At 42.7% G+C, this 20,574-nt stretch overlaps 1 protein-coding gene across 1 annotated transcript in view; it reads left to right on the forward strand.

Annotated features, from left to right (window-relative positions):
* Nucleotides 1-20,574, forward strand: part of cblb (Cbl proto-oncogene B, E3 ubiquitin protein ligase) — a 106,016-nt gene that overhangs the window by 70,900 nt on the left and 14,542 nt on the right. The window contains exons 7-11 of the mRNA XM_028595039.1: nt 8,344-8,481; nt 10,985-11,072; nt 12,750-12,881; nt 18,014-18,214; nt 20,167-20,361. Of these exons, the coding sequence (XP_028450840.1) occupies nt 8,344-8,481; nt 10,985-11,072; nt 12,750-12,881; nt 18,014-18,214; nt 20,167-20,361 (754 nt within the window). The remainder of the gene's footprint in view (nt 1-8,343; nt 8,482-10,984; nt 11,073-12,749; nt 12,882-18,013; nt 18,215-20,166; nt 20,362-20,574) is intronic.

Consider the following 20,574-nt stretch of genomic DNA (forward strand, 5'->3'; position numbering starts at 1 on the left):
CCGGCACATAAGCCTGCTCGTTTGTCCGGATGTGCCTGCTTGCAGTCTAAATATGTCACAAAAAAATTGATGAAAGTGATGCTTTTGAAAACATGATATTTGAATGATGATGATACATGAATAAATGGCATACTATTTTGTCTCGGCGGAGCTGAGATGAGAACAATCAGAACACGGCAACAACCCTCCCAGAACTGCAGATAATTCACCACCGCGGGTCAACTACATAACGCCAAAGTGTCTCCGTCGGTAGGATTAACAGATAAAATGCCTTCTCCTAAAGCTAAAAACTCCGTTCGCAGCGGTGGAAGCCCGGTGCTCGGAAGCTCCACCGGCCGCTACGAGTTCATGTCGCTGACCAAGCCGTGGAACCGGTCCTCGCTGTCGCATCTCTGCCAGCGGTAGGGCTCCGAGCTGGCCACGGCTCACCTCCGAGCATCGGAGCGCCCCACTCGGTGTGCATGCGTGCGTGCGTGCGCGCGCGTGCGTGTGTGTGTGTAAGCAAAGAGAGAGAACGGGAGAAGAAGTTGGTGTGAGGTGGACCTGGTCACCACAGACCCAAATCTTCTAAGCTGTTGCTGCTGTCATGCTGCATGTCTGTCTCTTCATGTGGCACATTATGTTTGGCCCATTGTGGGTCACTTCTTATATCATAACAAGGTGTGTAATCAAGTGATGACTGATTAATGAGTAATGTAAATGCTAAATGCCCTAATACCTGTTGATGAACAATGCAGAGTATAGGCTCTTAACCTTGCAGTTTTGCACATATCATGTAAGACTCAATTTCTCCATTTCTTTGCACAAAACTCTCCAGAAACTGGCATTTAACGATTTATTTTTCAATTTTTTTTCCCGGGGGGGTATACCCCCGGACCCCCCTAGAATAGGCTATATATATATAGTTATACATACACGTCAATGGCACTTAGAGAGTTAACATGAGGTCTCTCTCTGACAAAGTAAATCAAAGTGATGCATATACGCGGCGGGATAAAAGAATATCCATCCATCCATCCATCCATCCATCTTCGTCCGCTTATCCGGTGTCGGGTCGCGGGGGGAGCAGCTCCAGCAGGGGACCCCAAACTTCCCTTTCCCGAGCAACATTAACCAGCTCCGACTGGGGGATCCCGAGGCGTTCCCAGGCCAGGTTGGAGATATAATCCCTCCACCTAGTCCTGGGTCTTCCCCGAGGCCTCCTCCCAGCTGGACGTGCCTGGAACACCTCCCTAGGGAGCCCCCCAGGGGCATCCTTACCAGATGCCCGAACCACCTCAACTGGCTCCTTTCGACGCAAAGGAGCAGCGGCTCTCCGAGCTCCTCACGGATGACTGAGCTTCTCACCCTATCGCTAAGGGAGACGCCAGCCACCCTCCTGAGGAAACCCATTTCAGCCGCTTGTACCCTGGATCTCGTTCTTTCGGTCATGACCCAGCCTTCATGACCATAGGTGAGGGTAGGAACGAAAACTGACCGGTAGATTGAGAGCTTTGCCTTCTGGCTAAGCTCTCTTTTTGTCACAACGGTGCGATAGATTGAATGCAATACCGCACCCGCTGCGCCGATTCTCCGACCAATCTCCCGCTCCATTGTCCCCTCACTCGCGAACAAAACCCCAAGGTACTTAAACTCCTTCACTTGGGGTAAGGACTCATCCCCTACCTGGAGAAGGCATTCCATCGGTTTCCTGCTGAGAACCATGGCCTCAGATTTAGAGGTGCTGATCCTCATCCCAACCGCTTCACACTCGGTTGCGAACCGATCCAGTGAGTGCTGAAGGTCGCAGGCTGATGATGCCATCAGGACCACATCATCCCCAGCCCACCAAACTGCAACCCCTCCCCACCCCGACTACGCCTCGATATCCTGTCCATAAATATTACAAACAGGATTGGTGACAAAGCGCAGCCCTGGCGGAAGCCAACCCTCACCTGAAACGAGTCCGACTTACTACCGAGAACCCGGACACAGCTCTCACTTTGGTCATACAGAGATTGGATGGCCCTGAGTAGAGACCCCCTCACCCCATACTCCCGCAGCACCTCCCACAGTATCTCCCGGGGGACCCGGTCATACGCCTTCTCCAAATCCACAAAACACATGTAGACCCGGTTGGGCATACTCCCAGGCTCCCTCCAGGATCCTTGAGAGTGAAGAGCTGGTCCGTTGTTCCACGACCAGGACGGAATCCGCATTGTTCCTCCTCAACCCGAGGTTCGACTATCGGCCAAACCCTCCTTTCCAGCACCTTGGAGTAGACTTTACCAGGGAGGCTGAGAAGTGTGATACCCCTATAATTGGCACACACCCTCTGGTCCCCCTTTTAAAAAGGGGGAACCACCACCCCAGTCTGCCACTCCTTTGGCACCGTCCCAGACTTCCACGCAATGTTGAAGAGGCGTGTCAACCAGGACAGCCCCTCCACACCCAGAGCCTTGAGCATTTCTGGGACGGATCTCATCAATCCCGGGGCTTTGCCACTGTGTAGTTGTTTGACTACATCAGTGACTTCCGCCTGGGAAATCGGCGACAATCCCCCATTATTCTCCAGCTCTGCCTCTAACATAGAGGCGTATTAGTCGGATTCAGGAGTTCCTCAAAGTGCTCCTTCCACCGCCCTATTACCTCCTCAGTTGAGGTCAACAGTGTCCCATCCTTACTGTACACAGCTTGGATGGTTCCCCTTCCCCCCCCTCCTGAGGTGGCGAACAGTTTTCCAGAAGCACTTTGGTGCCGACCGAAAGTCCTTCTCCATGTCTTCTCCAAACTTCTCCCACACCCGCTGCTTTGCCTCTTTCACGGCAGAGGCTGCAGCCCGCCGGCCCCGCCGGTACCCTGCAACTGCCTCCGAGTCCTCCGGGATAACATATCCCGGAAAGACTCCTTCTTCAGTCGGACGGCTTCCCTGACCACCGGTGTCCACCACGGTGTTCGTGGGTTACCGCCCCTTGAGGCACCTAAGACCCTAAGACCACAGCTCCTCGCCGCAGCTTCAGCAATGGAAACTTTGAACATTGTCCACTCGGGTTCAATGCCCCCAGCCTCCACAGAGATGCACGAAAAGCTCCGCCGGAGGTGTGAGTTGAAAGTCTGTTGGACAGGGGCCTCCTCCAGACGTTCCCAATTTACCCACACTACACGTTTGGGCTTACCAGGTCTGTCCAGAGTCTTCCCCCACCCTCTGACCCAACTCACCACCAGATGGTGATCGGTTGACAGCTCTGCCCCTCTCTTCACCCGAGTGTCCAAAACATACGCCTCAGATCAGATGAAACGATTATGAAATCGATCATTGACCTTCGGCCTAGGGTGCTCTGGTACCAGGTACACTTATGAGCATCCCTATGTTCGAACATGGTGTTCGTTATAGACAATCCATGACTAGCACAGAAGTCCAACAACAAACAACCACTCTGGTTTAGATCAGGGGAGGCCGTTCCTCCCAATCACGCCTCCAGGTGTCTCCATCATTGCCCACGTGTGCGTTGAAGTCCCGCAGCAGAACAATGGAGTCCCCACTGGAGCCCCATGCAGGACTCCAGTCAAGGCCTCAAGAAGGCCGAATACTCCGAACTCCTGTTTGGTGCATATGCACAAACAACAGTCAGAGTTTTCCCCCCCACAACCCGCAGGCGTAGGGAGGCGACCCTCTCGTCCACCGGGGTAAACTCCAACACAACGGCGCTCAGCCGGGGGCTTGTGAGTATCCCCACACCCGCCCGGCGCCTCACACCCTGGGCAACTCCGGAGAAGAAAAGAGTCCAACCCCTATCCAGGAGTATGGTTCCAGAACCAAGACTGTGCGTAGAGGTAAGCCCCACCAGATCTAACCGGTAGCGCTCCACCTCCCGCACCAGTTCCGGCTCCTTCCCCCACAGAGAGGTGACGTTCCACGTCCCCAGAGCCAGCGTCTGCCGCCCGGGTCTGGTCCGTCGAGGCCCCTGACCTTCACTGCCACCCATGTGGCAAAAAATAAAAGAATATAAATAATAAAAATAAAGAGATTTGAGAAGATTGGAATTCTTTTAACAAAGCTTTTCTTGTGGAAAACCTGATGCGACCCAGCCTCACTCAGACTCTGCCTCCAGCGGCCCCCAGGTAAATTGAGTTTGAGACCCCTGCCCTAGATGGTACCCATCAAATTAAAAATTGGAGGAGCCGTTCATGAGATATAAACGTTTTGTACTTGTAGCGCCCCCTAGTGACCAATTTTCGTAATACGCGTGGAGGACCTTCCGAGGGTCATGGCAAACAAGAATCTAAAGATTGGCGTTGATAGCTTTTATTTTTGGCCGAGATATGGCAAAGTTGGTGTTTTCATAGTTAGCTACACAAATTTGTTTGTGCATAACATACAATTTTTATCCTATCAAAATTATTTTTATTAACTTTTTGTCAGGCCCATCTGGAGATACCTAGCTACCTGCCAAATTTTGTGCCAATTGGTCTCACGGTCCAGGAGGAGATCGAAAAAGTAGGTTTTTGATAAATCGCGATTTTTCACGCATAAAAGTCTAGGCGGAAATGTGCGTGGCCTATATCACGTGATTCAGTTTGATCCAGGGAAGGCGTGGATGTGTGGTTTTTGAATGTCCGGTGTACGGTGTGGGAGTTATAGGGCCAATCGCGTTATTTCTGCGATAGCACCACCTAGTGGTGGAAGTGGGTCAATTGTTGCACCTGAGGTCCTTGCGGAGTTTCGGACCAGTCCTGAAAATGGCAACCCCCCACCATGTGTGGTTTAGGCTGTAGTCAGAGTTTTAGGCGGAGAAGAAAAAAAATAAATAATGTAAGATGATTAAGCTCTTGCTACCGCCGGTTGTTCCAGACTCGGGCTTGGACCCCTAAAAATAATAATAAGAAAGAATAGCAATGGACGGGTCCTCACACCTCCCCGCAGGTTACTAGCGAGACAGCGCTAGTGAAAATTTCTGGCCTCACCACGGCAACACTGTTTAGCGGCAACACAAAAGCATCATGAAAGTCTTGACATTCTGCTGGCCCAATTTAGGAAGGATCTGTTGAATCCTCAAGGAGTGCCTAAAATGGTGGGTCACATGACATCATTGTTCACGCTATTGACTATTCCTTTACAATGTAAGGTCACATTAGTCGGAGAATTATCCAAACAAAAATATAAAACAAATCTGATTAACCCCCTAGGAGCAGTTAGAAAAAAAATGCATAAAATACATGACAAATGCTAAGCTAATGAAAGCAAATTGGAAATATGTCTGAAATGAAGAGAGCAATGTTGGTACCACATTTTGTGAATATTGAAGCAACTTTGTCCAAATTAAGTCTTGCAATGTTTACAGATTTTGATGTGTGCACCAACTTTTGTGAGTTTTCGTATATCAAGGGTGTCGAAAATGGGGTCAAAGGCTAAAACTAATTGGGGGGTGCCATACAGCCGCCATGCCACGCCCAAGCCCAATTGCGATAATTATCGAAATAATTACGCCAGGTCTGTGGGAGCCAGATTCTTCTTCTACATAACAAAAGTTTGTGTGCAGATGTCACAGGAAAGGAAAACTTGCACTCCTCACAGGCAAGTGACTATTTTCATTAACCGTAAACCCTTTTTATTCACCACGCAAGTTTCTTCTTATATTCTGACTGAAGTCAGTATATGCTGTACCAGTATGCTGACCAACAGGTGTTGACTGAAAAAGACTGTTCATCCCTAGATTTGTGTTTCCTGCTATTTGCGATCTGTTTGGAGACGAACAGCCAATGAGAATTGACCTTTAATTTTCCAATTGGTTGGTTTTGTGGCACACTTGTAAAGCTGTGAAAATTTGAGTGAGCGTGTCAGAGTTGAGCGTGCACAGAGTGCAGAGATTGAGAGTGAGAGAAACATGATCGGAGCGCAGCAGCATCTGACTGAGTTTTTGAGAGGGCACATGAGTAAACTGTGTGAGAGGGGTTATTGCACGTTAATATGCATAATTGCAAACATGCAAATACATTTATTGAGCACAGAATAGGTTTTTGTTTGCTGAAACGAAATAATTTTGTGTGAGTGGTCATTTCTGTTCAAAATGTAATGTGCTTGCAAAACATAGTTCTCTGTGCTCAAAACATACAATTTCTCGCTCAGGGATGAGGCACATATATAACGCCATAACATCCCTGCACCACTAAGCCTATGCAATAAGAAGCTATTCTTTTTATGTGTCTTATTCCGTTGCGTGTTTACACACATTATCAGAGCTGAATATTTATTGACTGCAGTGTTATACATTTTAAAGTGCCCATATTATGAAAAAATCACTTTTTCTGGGATTTGGGGTGTTATTTTGTGTCTTTGGTGCTTCCACACGCATCCATGCTGTTTTGAGTAAGATACGGTTTCTGAATGTGTCCTGCCTTCAGTCTCCAGGTGAGCTATTCAAAATCTGCACGGCTTTCTACCTCAGTAGCCGAGACGAGGTGGCTAACCGTAGCATACTAGCTCGTTCTCGCAAAACACTGCTACAACACACACTAGTTCACCATAATCTACAAAAGAACTACTTACATTTCCCTGTTCTGCAGAGAGTCCTTACCCCAAGTGAAGGAGTTCGAGTACCTTGGGGTTTTGTTCGCGAGTGAGGGGACAATGGAGCGGGAGATTGGTCGGAGAATCGGCGCAGCGGGTGCGGTATTACATTCAATCTATCGCACCGTTGTGACGAAAAGAGAGCTGAGCCAGAAAGCAAAGCTCTCGATCTACCGGTCAGTTTTCATTCCTACCCTCACCTATGGTCATGAAGGCTGGGTCATGACCGAAAGAATGAGATCCAGGGTACAAGCTGCCGAAATGGGTTTCCTCAGGAGGGTGGCTGGCGTCTCCCTTAGAGATAGGGTGAGAAGCTCAGTCATCCGTGAGGAGCTCGGAGTAGAGCCGCTGCTCCTTCGCGTCGAAAGGAGCCAGTTGAGGTGGTTCGGACATCTGGTAAGGATGCCCCCTGGGTGCCTCCCTAGGGAGGTGTTCCAGGCACGTCCAGCTGGGAGGAGGCCTCGGGGAAGACCCAGGACTAGGTGGAGGGATTATATCTCCAACCTGGCCTGGGAACGCCTCGGGATCCCCCAGTCGGAGCTGGTTAATGTTGCTCGGGAAAGGGAAGTTTGGGGTCCCCTGCTGGAGCTGCTCCCCCGCGACCCGACACCGGATAAGCGGACGAAGATGGATGGATGGATGGATGGATGTTCTGCAGGTATACCAGGCAAAGTTTGAAGTGCGCCCTCGTCTAGAAGAAGTCTCCCAGCTAATCCTGCCTTGTACTAAAACCTTGAAGTGTGATGTCTCACTCTGTAGCTAAAACAGAGACCTGAACACAGGGTGAAAAGAGGATCTGCAGCAATGTGCAGTACAATAAAAATATGCTGTTTTTTTTAAAATTAAACCATGTAAACCTATTCTAGTACAACCTCAAAATACAATTATGAACCTGAAATGAGCATAATATGGGCACTTTAAGTAGTCTTGATTTGGGTAAATTTACAGTGCTCATTTACATTTAAAAGGGTTGTAAATCTGGTTCTTCAAATTAATTGTAGCATATCATAGACAACGTTAAAAAATAACGGCTACGGAAGATGCTAAGTGGCTAGTAGCTTTGGAAAACCACTAGCCACAGTGGCTGGTGAGCAAAAAAGCTAATTTCAAGCCTTGTACACCTATTCTATTTTTAACATACTTGTGTACGTAATAATCCTGTTTATTCTTACCTTTATTTGTTCAGCTTTGTCTTCCTCGTTCTTAGCTACAGTATATAAAGTGAATCCAATTGGTCCAAGCACAGAGCCTTGTGGAACTCCATTGCTAACTTTAACATTCATAGAGGGTTAGGGTTCATTCGTTAACATGAAGTGTTGCGTATACTTATGATAAAACATGTTGAATCCCATTTAGACCTGATTTTTTTGCTTTTAAGTCTTTGGGAAGAGTGCCCTTTGCAAAGCGAAGACGTTTTATTTCTATAGCACATTTTATTACAGGTAAAGTCAATGTGCTTTACATTAAAATGCATACAACAACAAAGAATACAGAAGATTACCATGACTACAATCCAGGAAAGTATGACAGCAAGATATACAAGACACAAATAAGATCTTATCTTGATTATAATCATATAATCATGATATGATTCAGCTCAAAGTTAATAAACGTATGTCAATTCATGACTAGTCAAAGTTTGTTTAGGATGTTATAGTTTTTACATTTATTTAAAAACACAACTTTGAAGTTATATATTAGAAAGTATATATTATAAGTGAAGTCTGTTATACATGTTTTGTTTTGCAGCTTGTTAGTGTGAACCATGCACTGTGTCCTCTCTCCATCTCTAACAGTTACATCTTCAGACTGAGTTGTACACGACTGGGCCAGTGGGCCATCGGCTATGTGACCAATGATGGCAACATACTACAAACCATCCCCCACAACAAGCCACTGTTCCAGGCCCTCATTGATGGCTACAGAGAGGGCTTGTATGTAACCTATCACACACTCATATACACTCTCTGCCTCTCTAGCTCACTCTCTGTTTGTATATTGATCAGTTGTGATAAACTCTCTACTGTGTACTGTATGCGCTGTATTCAAATGAGTAATGATCAGCTGTGTCTCAATCACTCACATCTGATTAGCATAATCTTTAAATGTATCAGCAGACTAGAGTGGGGTGCCTCTGGAAGGCTCTTTTCTGGAAGCCACTTCCTAGATGAAACATATTTTTTAGGGCTGTCAGCATTAACATGTTAATCGCACTGCGATTAAAGGCCCAGCATAATGCGTTAATTTTTTTTAATCGCATGCCGCCATTTATTAAGTTATTTTCACTTCACTCGGCTTCACGTTGTGCCTAACAGGCTACTATTTTGATCCTTTGCCGCACCTTTACTTATCATCAAGCTGTCATACTTCCTCCTAACACATCCTACTGCTGCAGGCTGCAGGCATGATGGAGAAATGCAGCAGCAACACAATTCTGAATGGCACTTTTAATTTTCCAAAACTCCCGGGCAGCTCATAAACAAGTCGAAAGCCATATGCACATTGTGTAAAGCCAAATTAAAATATCATCGAAGCACATCAAGCTTGAGCTACCACCTACGAGCTAAGCATAGTCCAGTTAACGTGACTCAGGTTAATGCTAGTGGGCTCAGGCAAAGCACTATTTTGGAGAGTGCTACTCGCAAGTGCAAAGTGCAAACACTGTCTCATCAACCAGTGATCCCTGGACGTCAGTGAGTAAACAAAATTATTTAGAAGTTACTGCACACTATATTGACTCTGGTAAGTAGGGTTCGATACTGAAACGTGCCGACCTAAACGGTAGTAACGAGACAGAATAAGAACGAAAATTTCTGTGCCTCATTTCGGTGCCTGACTTTACACTACACCTGACAGCATGTAATGTTAGCCTACCTTTAGTTAGCAGCTGGATTGAACACGGTTAAAATGCTGACAGCTAATGTTAAACAGTGTAAAGTGTGACTGTATTTCACCGTAGAGGATTCCAACACCGGGACATAACGGTCTGCTCTGTAGTGCAGCAGCTGCCGTTGTTGGAATTAAACTACACAGACGGTGCGTTCACTTGCAGCTGCCGTTGTCGGAATTAAACCACACAGACGGTGCATTCACTTGCAGCTGCCGTTGTCAGAATTAAACAACACAGACGGTGCATTCACTTAAAACAGGTAGCCTCGTGGTGCATTCACAGTATTTGTAAAATACCATTTTCCCATCTGGTGGTTATTTTTGTCGTTCAACAGCAATTTACTGGTGAAATAAGTTATTGTTATAGTTATTACATTATTATTAAATCTTTAATTTTGACAATGGCCTTAACAATAAATAAGTTCCTGACTGTTGTTTAGTACCCTTCTTTTTTTTTCTTCCTTTGTTTACAGTAAATAAATAATAAACTAATACAAATCTTAAAGTCAAGTTCATAAAGTAACTTTCTTTGCATTCATTTGATTCCCAATCAAGATACACTGGTAAGAATTGCTTTCCATTGTTAATATGTACTTAAAAACAGTTCTGAAATGCAAAATAATAGAATTTTTATCATGTGATGAAACATTAACTGTAGAAATTCAGCGATTAATCGCGATTAAAAAAACATTGTTTGACAGCCCTAATATTTTTCTTTCTCAGATGGACAAGAGGATGTCTTTGAGCCTCAAGTCTTTCTGTGTAGCCATCTGTTCCTATCGTACCTAATAATCTAACAGGCCCCTAGACAAATCAAACATGCTTCCGTCCATTAAGTGTGTGGCATTTCACTTCCCTCAGCCATCAATCGCAGCTGCCTGATGCTGTCCAAGGTGTGCTGTGTCTTCTTAGTCCACTTTAGCCGGAGAGTGGGGGGAGGAGGGGGAATCTTGTTTGAAGTGCCTCTATTTTTTATCAAGCAGGGAGACCCATCAGTTCCCATCAGTCACTCTTTCAAAAGTAAATCATGGTTAAGCCCAGGCTTGTATTTGCTGAATCAATTTGCAAAATTGACTTTAATTGGAAAAGAGTTTCTGCTTAGTTCTCAGTAATAATAGCTGATGGCTTTATTGTACTTTTTTATTCCATGCAGAGAGAGATATTACGAACTCCTATGTTTTAAATTTAACATCTGCTCATGACTGATATTTTTGTCAGTAAGAAATCAGGATTAATTAAAGTCTCTGTAAAGCACTTTGTAAAACTATTACTACAAGTGCTCCTATTGCTGCTTTTGGTTCTACTACTACTTATTGTAAGTGATTTTGTTTCAGCTATTTGTGCACCCATAAATATGGAACATGTTTATGTGTATACATATGGAATAGTTATGGGTTAATACCATAGATATAATATATAAAAATCAAAACCCTATTACTGCAGTTAGTGAAATGCATACATTCATGATAACATGACGAACAAAACATGACTTTGATCAGAGTATTTTGATTACATATCTTGTAACTTTGTGTGTTATTTAATCCGCAGCTACTTGTTCCCTGATGGTCGCAGCTACAATCCTGACCTCACTGGTTTATGTGAGCCAACGCCTCAAGATCACATCAAAGTGACACAAGTGGGTTTGTGTGTGTGTCTGAAAACATGTTTCATCTGGATAAGCAGAGTAATGTTCATGGTTCCCACTGAGACTAAGCTCAGGCTTCCTTATGACATTTAAGTGTCATCAAATATGATGCAGTCCACTCAGTGAACTGCAGGAGTGTTTACATGAAATTTGTTTTGAAATGAAGCAACCTTAATGACTTTTTTTGTCTCAGGTGTATTCAGAAAAAGATTTTTGTGAGGCTAAAACTTGATGATCTTTTCAGAAGTGCCACCACATTTTCCAGTTTAAAATACTCAACTGAGATTAAGAATAGGACATTCACCCCTTTTGACAACAGCATTAGATACCACTTCAGGGTCATGGTATAGTCCGCACTGGGGCGTAATCACAATACATTTTGGGGGGGTACAACATCAAATATGTGAATAGATTTCTACTATTTTAATGCTCTTATACTGTGCATAAAATTGGGCACCAATCAACATTAATTTCCAGCGCAACTGTGAACCTTGAATGCATTCAACGAGAACCATAGATATTTACAGAAGCCACTGATGTTCCAAATCTGGTTTAAAAGGAGAGAAAATGTCCGCTTGTTTGGGTCGCAGCTAGACCAGATACTAGTTTTGTTGAGATTGCGAAGCATAGGTTACATAATCTGTGACCTTGTTTTTGTAATATTTAAAAGCTGAACAGTGAGGTGATGCTGGGGTGAGTGGTAAGTTACTAATAGAAGTAAACAACTGAAGCGAGCTTCCAGCTGTCACTCAATCTATCACCAGAAATTCACAGTCTCAACAAAACTAGGATCCAGTATAGCCACGACCCGCCTGACGTCATAACAATAACCATGAAGAGGAACAGTGACATTAGGCTTTTCTTTGGAAAACTACAAAAAAATATGTATATTACCAGCTGGTTCCATAGCTGTATTTCTACGGAAGTTTCTTATATTATTCACACACTGCAGCAGAGGATGTATGGAGGTTAACTCCATACATTGCTGTGGTAACAGCCGAAAGAAGAACATTAAACATTTATAATTTAAAGTCTTTGGTTATAACAGTGACAGTAACATTACAGGACCAATGCGTAGGATTAAGTAGCATGCAGCAGTGAGGTTGCAAAGTGCAACCAACTGAATACCTCTTCACCCTTCGTAGTAGCACCTATGGTGGCCTTCAAGTAACGTAAAAAACTACTACTGTAGAAACATGGAGGTGCAACATGGTGGGCTCCGTGGTCAGTTTAGCTGATACGTTTCTCAAAGTCCCTGGAGGGAATCCCCTCCTCTCTCCCCAATGTTTAATATGTGATTATGGCCTTGGTTCTGCATTTGGGATGGGAAGTCCTGGAAACCATCTTAAAATGTAACATTAGGGTGGCCGGGTTGGTTCAGTGGGTAGAGCAGGCGCACATATACTTTGGAACAGCTTATGTCCGTTTGAGTCCGACCTGTGACGATTTCCTGCATGTCTTCCCCCTCTCTCTCCCCTTTCTCACCTAGCTGTCCTATCGATTAAAGGCGGAAAAGCCCAAAAAAATAATCTTAAAAAAAAAATGGTGGGAAGCCTGTACTGTATGTATACTGTTTTTGTGTGTCTGTATATTTTTGTGTCTGTTCTCTTGTATAGTTTGCAACATGCATAATTTGATGACTAACAGGAGTTTGCTCTGCCTCAACAGGAGCAGTATGAGCTGTACTGTGAAATGGGCTCCACCTTCCAGCTTTGTAAGATCTGTGCCGAGAACGACAAAGATGTCAAGATTGAACCCTGCGGTCACCTTATGTGTACTTCCTGTCTTACAGCCTGGCAGGTATTGTAATAAACAATACTGCATACATTCAAGCAAAGGGGTACATCTGTGGCTTTGGCTGATTGTTTTTGCCATTACACATGTACAGGGGATATTGTCAATTAATCAGTTAATGGTACGTTTTCATCATCACATCATCTCTGATGATGCATTGCAATTAACATTGCAAATTTTTAGATTTACATATAGGAATTAATCTTATATGAAGATATTGAAGATATATATATATATATATATATATATATATATATATATATATATATACACACACACACACACACACACACAGTACACACAGTACACCTCATTCAGTGTGTTTCTTTATTTTCATGACTATTTACGTTGTAGATTCTCACTGAAGGCATCAAAACTATGAATGAACACATAGAATTATGTACTTAACAAAAAAGTGTGAAATAACTGAAAACATGTCTTATATTTTAGATTCTTCAAAGTAGCCACCCTTTGCTTTTTTGATAGCGCTGCAAACACTTGGTGTTCTCTCAATGAGCTTCATGAGGTAGTCACCTGAAATGGTTTTCACTTCACAGGTGTGCCTTGTCAGGGTTAATTAGTGGAATTCTTTCTCTTATTAATAAAAAAGCCAAGGGTGGCTACTTTGAAGAATCTAAAATATAAGACATGTTTTCAGTTATTTCAGACTTTTTTGTTAAGTACATAATTCCATATGTGTTCATTCATAGTTTTGATGCCTTCAGTGAGAATCTACAATGTAAATAGTCATGAAAATAAAAAGAAACGCATTTGAATGAGAAGGTGTGTCCAAACTTTTGGCTTGTACTATTTTAAAGACTTTTTGCCAATATATATATATATATATATATTAGGGCTGTCAAAATTAACGCGTTCATTTTTGCGTTCATTTTTTAATATTTAACTCGTTAAAAAAAATTAACGAAATTAACTCAGCTGTGTTTGTTTAATTCATGTGGCGGCTGAGAAACGTAATACGTCTACATAACAGCAGGCGGCGCTAATTGTAAATTGTTGCCCTAGTAATGAAAACCGGCAGCTGATTGGACGAACGCGTCACATGGGTTTGTTTTCTCCGGATATTGAGAGCCAAACTGTCCGTTCAGAATACGATCTCATATTGTACTAAAATAGTTCACTGAAACATGTTTCTGAAAACATTTTAAGCGAGAAAAAGGCCGTGCAGTTGCTGAATCTGTCTTCATTTCAGCTCAACAAAGGTCAGTTTAGAAGATTTTCGTCAGATTTTGAGAGACTAGTCACCTCATTCCGCTCGCCATTTCCGGGTGAGTCCCGACCATTGACTGCCCTGCCGCCGACTGAACTCTCGGCTCGTTGGAGATGAACTGCGCCTCGCCTGTAAAGTAGACGAGAGCAGCCGGGGACGGTGACAAAAATCTGCTCTAAAGTCAGACAGTTTCTAGCCGTTTCCAGCAGCCTTCAGCAGGACTAAATAAGCCAAATTGTTGCTGCTGTTGTTCTGAAAGATATTAAACATTCTGAACTTAGCAGAACCTTTCCTTGTTTGTTTTTTCTTCATATTTGCAAAGTTAAGTGATTTAGCATTTAAATATCCATTATTACAAGCTTCAGTCTCAATTTAAAAAAGTGATTAATCGCGATTAATTACAGCAAATTGTGCAATTTATTAGTTAATTTTTTTTAATCGATTGACAGCCCTAATATATATATATATATAGCAGTGAAATATCCAGAAAATATGCAGTTGCAGTTGAGAAAAGACTGAATAATAGAAGCAGCCTGCAGCTTAAGATATGAAGAAAAAAATAACTCCCTCCGTCCCTCACTTTCTCGCGGTGTCCTTGCATCTGTCCTAATCAAATTTCCACTTATCAGTCAGTAGCGGAAGTGAAAACTGAGCGTGTGTGTACACAGTATATTCCAGTGTTTCTGCGTTTTTCTGCTTCCTGCTGTGTGCTATTTTTTCTAATGTGTGTATCCCAGAGCACATTGTCCTGCACTACTGTGTCTATAGTGTTTGTGAACTCATTTGTGCATCAGATGCTGTTCTAGCAAAGTGTGTTTGTAATTACTTTGCCCTAATGAGTCCAGACACTCCCTTCTCCCCCCTCTCTCCTTTGCGTGGTACATCTAAGTTACAGTCACCGAGATGGCTCTCCAGACCATGGCTCTTCATGTGTCTGCACTGACTCTGATGTTATTGATCTCTGGCAGGGACACACAAACACACTTCTCTCTGCAGTCCTGGACACAAGCCCAAAAATTTGTCTTGCAATCACAATTCTGTATCAAGGTTATTTTGAGATGGCTGAAAGTACATTTGTTCTAATTCTCGTGGACAGCAGAATTAGGCCTAATTTTGAATCTTGTTGAATATGTATAGAATCGTTAAATTTTCTGCAGGTAAAATTGCTGGAGTCATTCTGTTTTGGAATAGTTTCAAAAAGAGAACAACAGAACACACAAGCAGACCATATCTCTACACTGCTTTTCAAACGTCTACTTTAAATGTTTGGCAGTGGAGCTTTTGTGAGGGAGGACATTGAAGATGTTTCAGAGGACAATGAGTCAAGGTTTTACACATGAATTTGAGTGTGCTTTGTTTTTTAGTCAGTCAGCGCTATAATAGTTTCCATTTATCATGAGCCTTTGGTTTGGATTGTGTTAGACGGAGGAGTTGATTTTTAAATTCAGCAATGAAACACATGTTATACCAATAAAACATATTCACATTCATTGCTTTTAATGTTTACGCTTACCAAAGTGATGTTAAAGATGAAAGTGTCTTTTGAAAGTCTCTTCAATAGCTTCTGTGGTAATGCAGTCAGTCTGTGCTTACTGACACAGGCAGGAAGTCATCCTCAGTGGTATTTTAAAGACTTTTTGCCAATCTTCCAAAAAACAAACAAACATAAACTCAAATTATGCCGAAACATTTTGGAGATATCTTCCCCCAGATTTATTGTTTGTTGTTGTTGTTCACAATTATCTCAACAAAGAAATAATATATATATAAAATAAATTCCTGCAAAGCGTTTATTAAATGGGGATCTATGGTCCACAGTCCACATGTAAGTTTAAGGGTCCTTGACATGAGATGTCTTTGAATAGCCTGACTTAAGTGTTTGAGCAGCTTTTGGAGCACACACACATGAGTGTTTGGTTTGCTACTCTTCTTAAGAGGTTCATTGTCATGCCTACAAAGCTGGGAAGCTTTTTTGGGTGTTTTTACTCTGAACATAGCTGTAGGTTTAGTAAATGAGCACAGTCTTTCCAGAGCTCAGTCCTGTGCTCTGTTAACCGTGGGACTTGGCAGCACCCACATTACCAGTGTTTGTTTGTCATACTTCCTGTTATGACAACTCAACGTAACCCTGCGTCCTCCGCAACCTCAGTCAGTGATTAAGTGACGTATGTAAGTGCGTGCGTGTGTGTGCTTCAGTTATGAAGTATTTTCCTCCACATTAATGAAATTGTGAGTCAGGGAGAGGGGGAACCCTCCTACCCAGCACAGGTCATTGAGTGGTGGTTCCCTACATCTTTCCTCTCACTCTGTATATTAGTCAGCTGGGGTGGATGAGACATACACTCCTCACTCACAGCTGGCTGATGATCTATGTAAATTCCACATCCTCCACATGAGATGGTTCCCTTGTTCTAGCTATTACTTTTATCCTAAATCAATGCAGCGAGAACTCACTAAGTGATTTACAGGGGCTTTTCTGTGTCTTCTATTTACTAGCTAGGTTTCATTAGATTATAAGGTTTGTGTAGCTAATGTTGTATCAAGATCATTGGCAAGTAGTAACTAGTTCTTTTCACAAAGTGTAAAGTCAACATTGTCTAGAGTATTGTCTAGAGTGATGAGTATGTTTCACTCTGAACTTTATTATTTTTTTATTTGGTGACTTATATGGGCTAAAACTGCTTAATCCGTCCTAAAATTTGGATGATGTTGAAATCTGTCAAATCAATATCTTTATTTAAAAAATGGATAAAAAGAAGCTAACACATTTAAAATATCCACTTTATAAAGTAATATGTCTGTTGTGTTTACAGCTCCAAGTGACCAACAACAATCAGCTAATGTGATTTAGATGTGTTAGAGATAGATGTCAAAGTTACATATGACAGTACTTAATTGAATGTAGTTTAACTTGTTATGACCTGCTTTAAATTGTCACATAGTAATTTAAGTGCAGTCCATTTAAATGCTGTTAAACGGTTAAAAATCAAAATCTAAAAATCTGCACTCCTCAACCAGTTTTGCCCAGTTTTAACCTAGACGTCTAGACGTGTGAAAGTCACTAAATCAATGTGGGAAGAGTGAGTATATTCACACCCGTTTTTTGAACAAAAGGGACATTTTCTGTCTATTTCAGAGTAGAAGTGAAGCTAAAGAGGATTTTCCCCTTCACTAATGACAGAAGTTCAGCTTGTTTTGATTTGTCACTTGAGCTGTGTCTGTTGCAGTATGGTTTCTTCAATGTCTATGACCATCACACCATCTTCTCCCCCGTCTAAGTTCCCTTCCTTTTAACCTCCCACTCCTTCCCTTCTTCTCCCACTCTGATTAGGATTACATTTCAAACATGCCTTTGGTGTGTCTCCCACCAAGTCGCTAACCATATGGCCACCACAAATGCAGCTTTGTTCTCAGTAAATATTGCCTGCCTTTGATTGTAGCCCCTGACTGTCAATGGAGACAGATGCACTGAAAACCAAAACCTCTTTTATCCTCTTATTTATGACCCCTGTTTGACAGGGGCAGCCATGTGGAATATGGCCAAATAATGTTGTAAAGTTTCAAAACAGTTTTCCCTCGAGAGGATCTACACAAACATGTCCAGTCAACTTTGCCAGAGTCCTTTCATGAATCAGGGAAATAAGAGTAAAATATAGGGCAGGAGTGCAGAGCATAAACTTAACCATGTGTGTCCCAGCTGTGTACAGGAACAGTTTTCCTGCTTGACGACCCAAGTGATTCCTCATGTTCCCAAAATACAACAGCAACAAAGCCATGCTCATCCGATCATTAGATTTAAAAATGTCTATGGGGTTACACATATAACCATCGCACCTGTGTCTGTGTATATCTGTGTGTTTTGCAAGAAATATCCTGTTTTGTGCAAAACTCTTTCCCTTTTCTGTTCCAGGAATCAGATGGTCAGGGTTGTCCGTTCTGTCGTTGTGAGATCAAAGGCACAGAGCCCATAATTGTCGATCCCTTTGACCCACGAAATGAGGGCACCAAGTGCTTCTTCCTGGACCAGCACAGCTGCCCCATGCTGGAGCTGGATGATGAGGAAGACCGAGAGGACTGCCTGGCCATGAATGGACTGGCCAACATCAGGAAGGTGAAGACTTTTCGTATTAGCTGGTAGTTGATCTATTGATACGTAAGTGAAAGGGATAAAGGAATTAGATTTGCCTTTTCTTTAAGTTGTTTGTAATACAGGGAAAGAATGCTGTAACTGGGCAGCCGCGAACCGGGCAGCAATGTAACCCTACAGGACAAATGTTCAGCTTCAGTTAGCGTCCACTAAAAGTTCTGGTTTTGCCGCTGACAGGCTCAGATTGATATTCTAAGTGTCTGACAACATTATGGAAAGGATCCCTAAGAGATAGACCTTTTTGTTAAAGAGTAAGATCCTGAAATCACTATTGCCAAACTGACCAGATTAAGGGTTTATTTCAACCAAACCAGAGTGGTGATTGTTGGACAGTGGAAAGACAAACCAAGACGGCTTTTGATTGTTTTATTTTGTTTCTGTTGACTTGAATAAAGTGTGTTTTACGATGATACAATTACTGTTTATTTAAATGGAGTCTGGTGGGTTTGGTGATGGTGATTTCGGGGCTGTTTACTGTTAAACATAAAAGATTTTAGTCTTTAACAAAAAGGTCATCAGGTACTATCCACAACTTTTGCTGATGTAAAACCCAAAAAGTCGAGATGGAACAGCAGAGCTGTACCATGCTGTGGAAACACGGCCCGGCTACCAAAAAAAAAGAACAGAGAAACTTGGATTAGAACACACAAAGAGGGAGTGTGACTTCTTTTCTTGCTCAGGGCGCCATTACTCCAATATATCTTTACATAGCAAATAGTTGATTGCTAATATATTAATGTTCAAAATCTCATATATAGAACCTTTGGGACACATCTGAAGCTCTGTTAAACATTATGTACGTTGTGTAGAATTGGTATTTTTTTACAATTTGGCACCCCTACAGTTTTAGAGTGCGCCCCTACAGTTTCAGAGTGCTCTTCACTATCACTGTCGTAAATATGGACAGCTGTACACCCCCCCCTCTTACCAGGGAGGACAGCAACAGCAGAGGGCAACCCAGCAATAGCACTGATAGTGCTGTAGAGCATCTCAAATTGTAGCCACTTGCCAAATTTAGTGAGAACCATAGACTGTATAATATTAATGGACAGAGCATGTGTGACGTCACCAATTGGTTTGTGAAGATCTGCTATAAGTCGTTGAGTTTGCCATCCTGGTTGCGAATGTGACGATTTTAGATGAGAGGGAGGAGTGAGGGAGGAGCCACGTTATGTTACACACTTTTTTTTTTTCCAATGCAGGTTACACTGCAAATGGCTAATAAAGTGAATCTGAACTTTCACTGGCAATCACATCATAGCCCCGCCCTAAAACACCGCCTGCTTTATTGCCGATTTTAAAATCAACGAGACCATAATTCAAAAAATGAACATCATTCTGTGTTGCAGAAGACTTAAAACTAGCTTTACTAGGTAAATACTTTACTGAGGTAATAAATCAAGTGAGAAGTGGGTCACTTTCTCATAGACTTCTACAGAAACCCACCTCCTTTTGCAACCGCACGTGTCGCCCTCTGCTGGAATTCAGATAGAATTCAGCTTTAAGGCACTCCGCATTTGCAGCACTTCGCCGAACCGGATGCGTTGTCCATTAATATTATACAGTCTATGGTGAGAACAGGAGATCGGGGCGCAGACACACCATTCTCCCAACAAGTAGTAGTACCATAGCATCAAAATTATTTTTAAGCTTTTATTTAAAGGTAAAATAGTTGCATAATGTTGCTTTAAATTTAAGAGCATTTTAAAGTTGTTAGAAATTTAATACATTATTTTTATTTTTAAAAATTGTAGAAGTAAAAGTGTAGGACTTTTACTTTTTACTTAGGTCCAGAATTTTACTTTCAGCAATTTGATAAATAAAAACATATTATTTACTCTCTCAAAATGCCTAAACAGCACAACAGCTGGTCATAAATGACTAAACACCCCTTATATTATTTACTTTCCTCTCAGCACTGTGCAGAGCGTCAGAACTCGCCCATGGTGTCTCCCAGCTCTTCACCGGTCAGCCAACACAGAAAGGTCCACGGAGGAGACCCCAGCCACTGCGTCCAGCACCTCGGCCTTCCCCCCGTCCCACCACGACTCGACCTCATCCAGAAAGGCGCCATTCGCTCCCCATCTGCCAGTCCCACCGGCTCCCCGAAGGTCAGTCACAACATTCCCCAGATTTTAAACATTTTTTTTTATATAAAAGGAATGTTTAGAAAGTGCTTTACAGCACAAGTATAGGTTAGTCTAGGCTGGACTATAAATCCCTTTGATCAAAAATGTTGGCCTGAAAACATTTATTACCCAGAACTCATGTTATTTGACAATTGTTTAGTTATTCTTACTGGCTGGTAGAGGTTGAAATGGTTG

The sequence above is a fragment of the Perca flavescens genome, chromosome 13 (genome assembly GCF_004354835.1).
Source record: "Perca flavescens isolate YP-PL-M2 chromosome 13, PFLA_1.0, whole genome shotgun sequence".
NCBI lineage: Eukaryota > Metazoa > Chordata > Actinopteri > Perciformes > Percidae > Perca > Perca flavescens.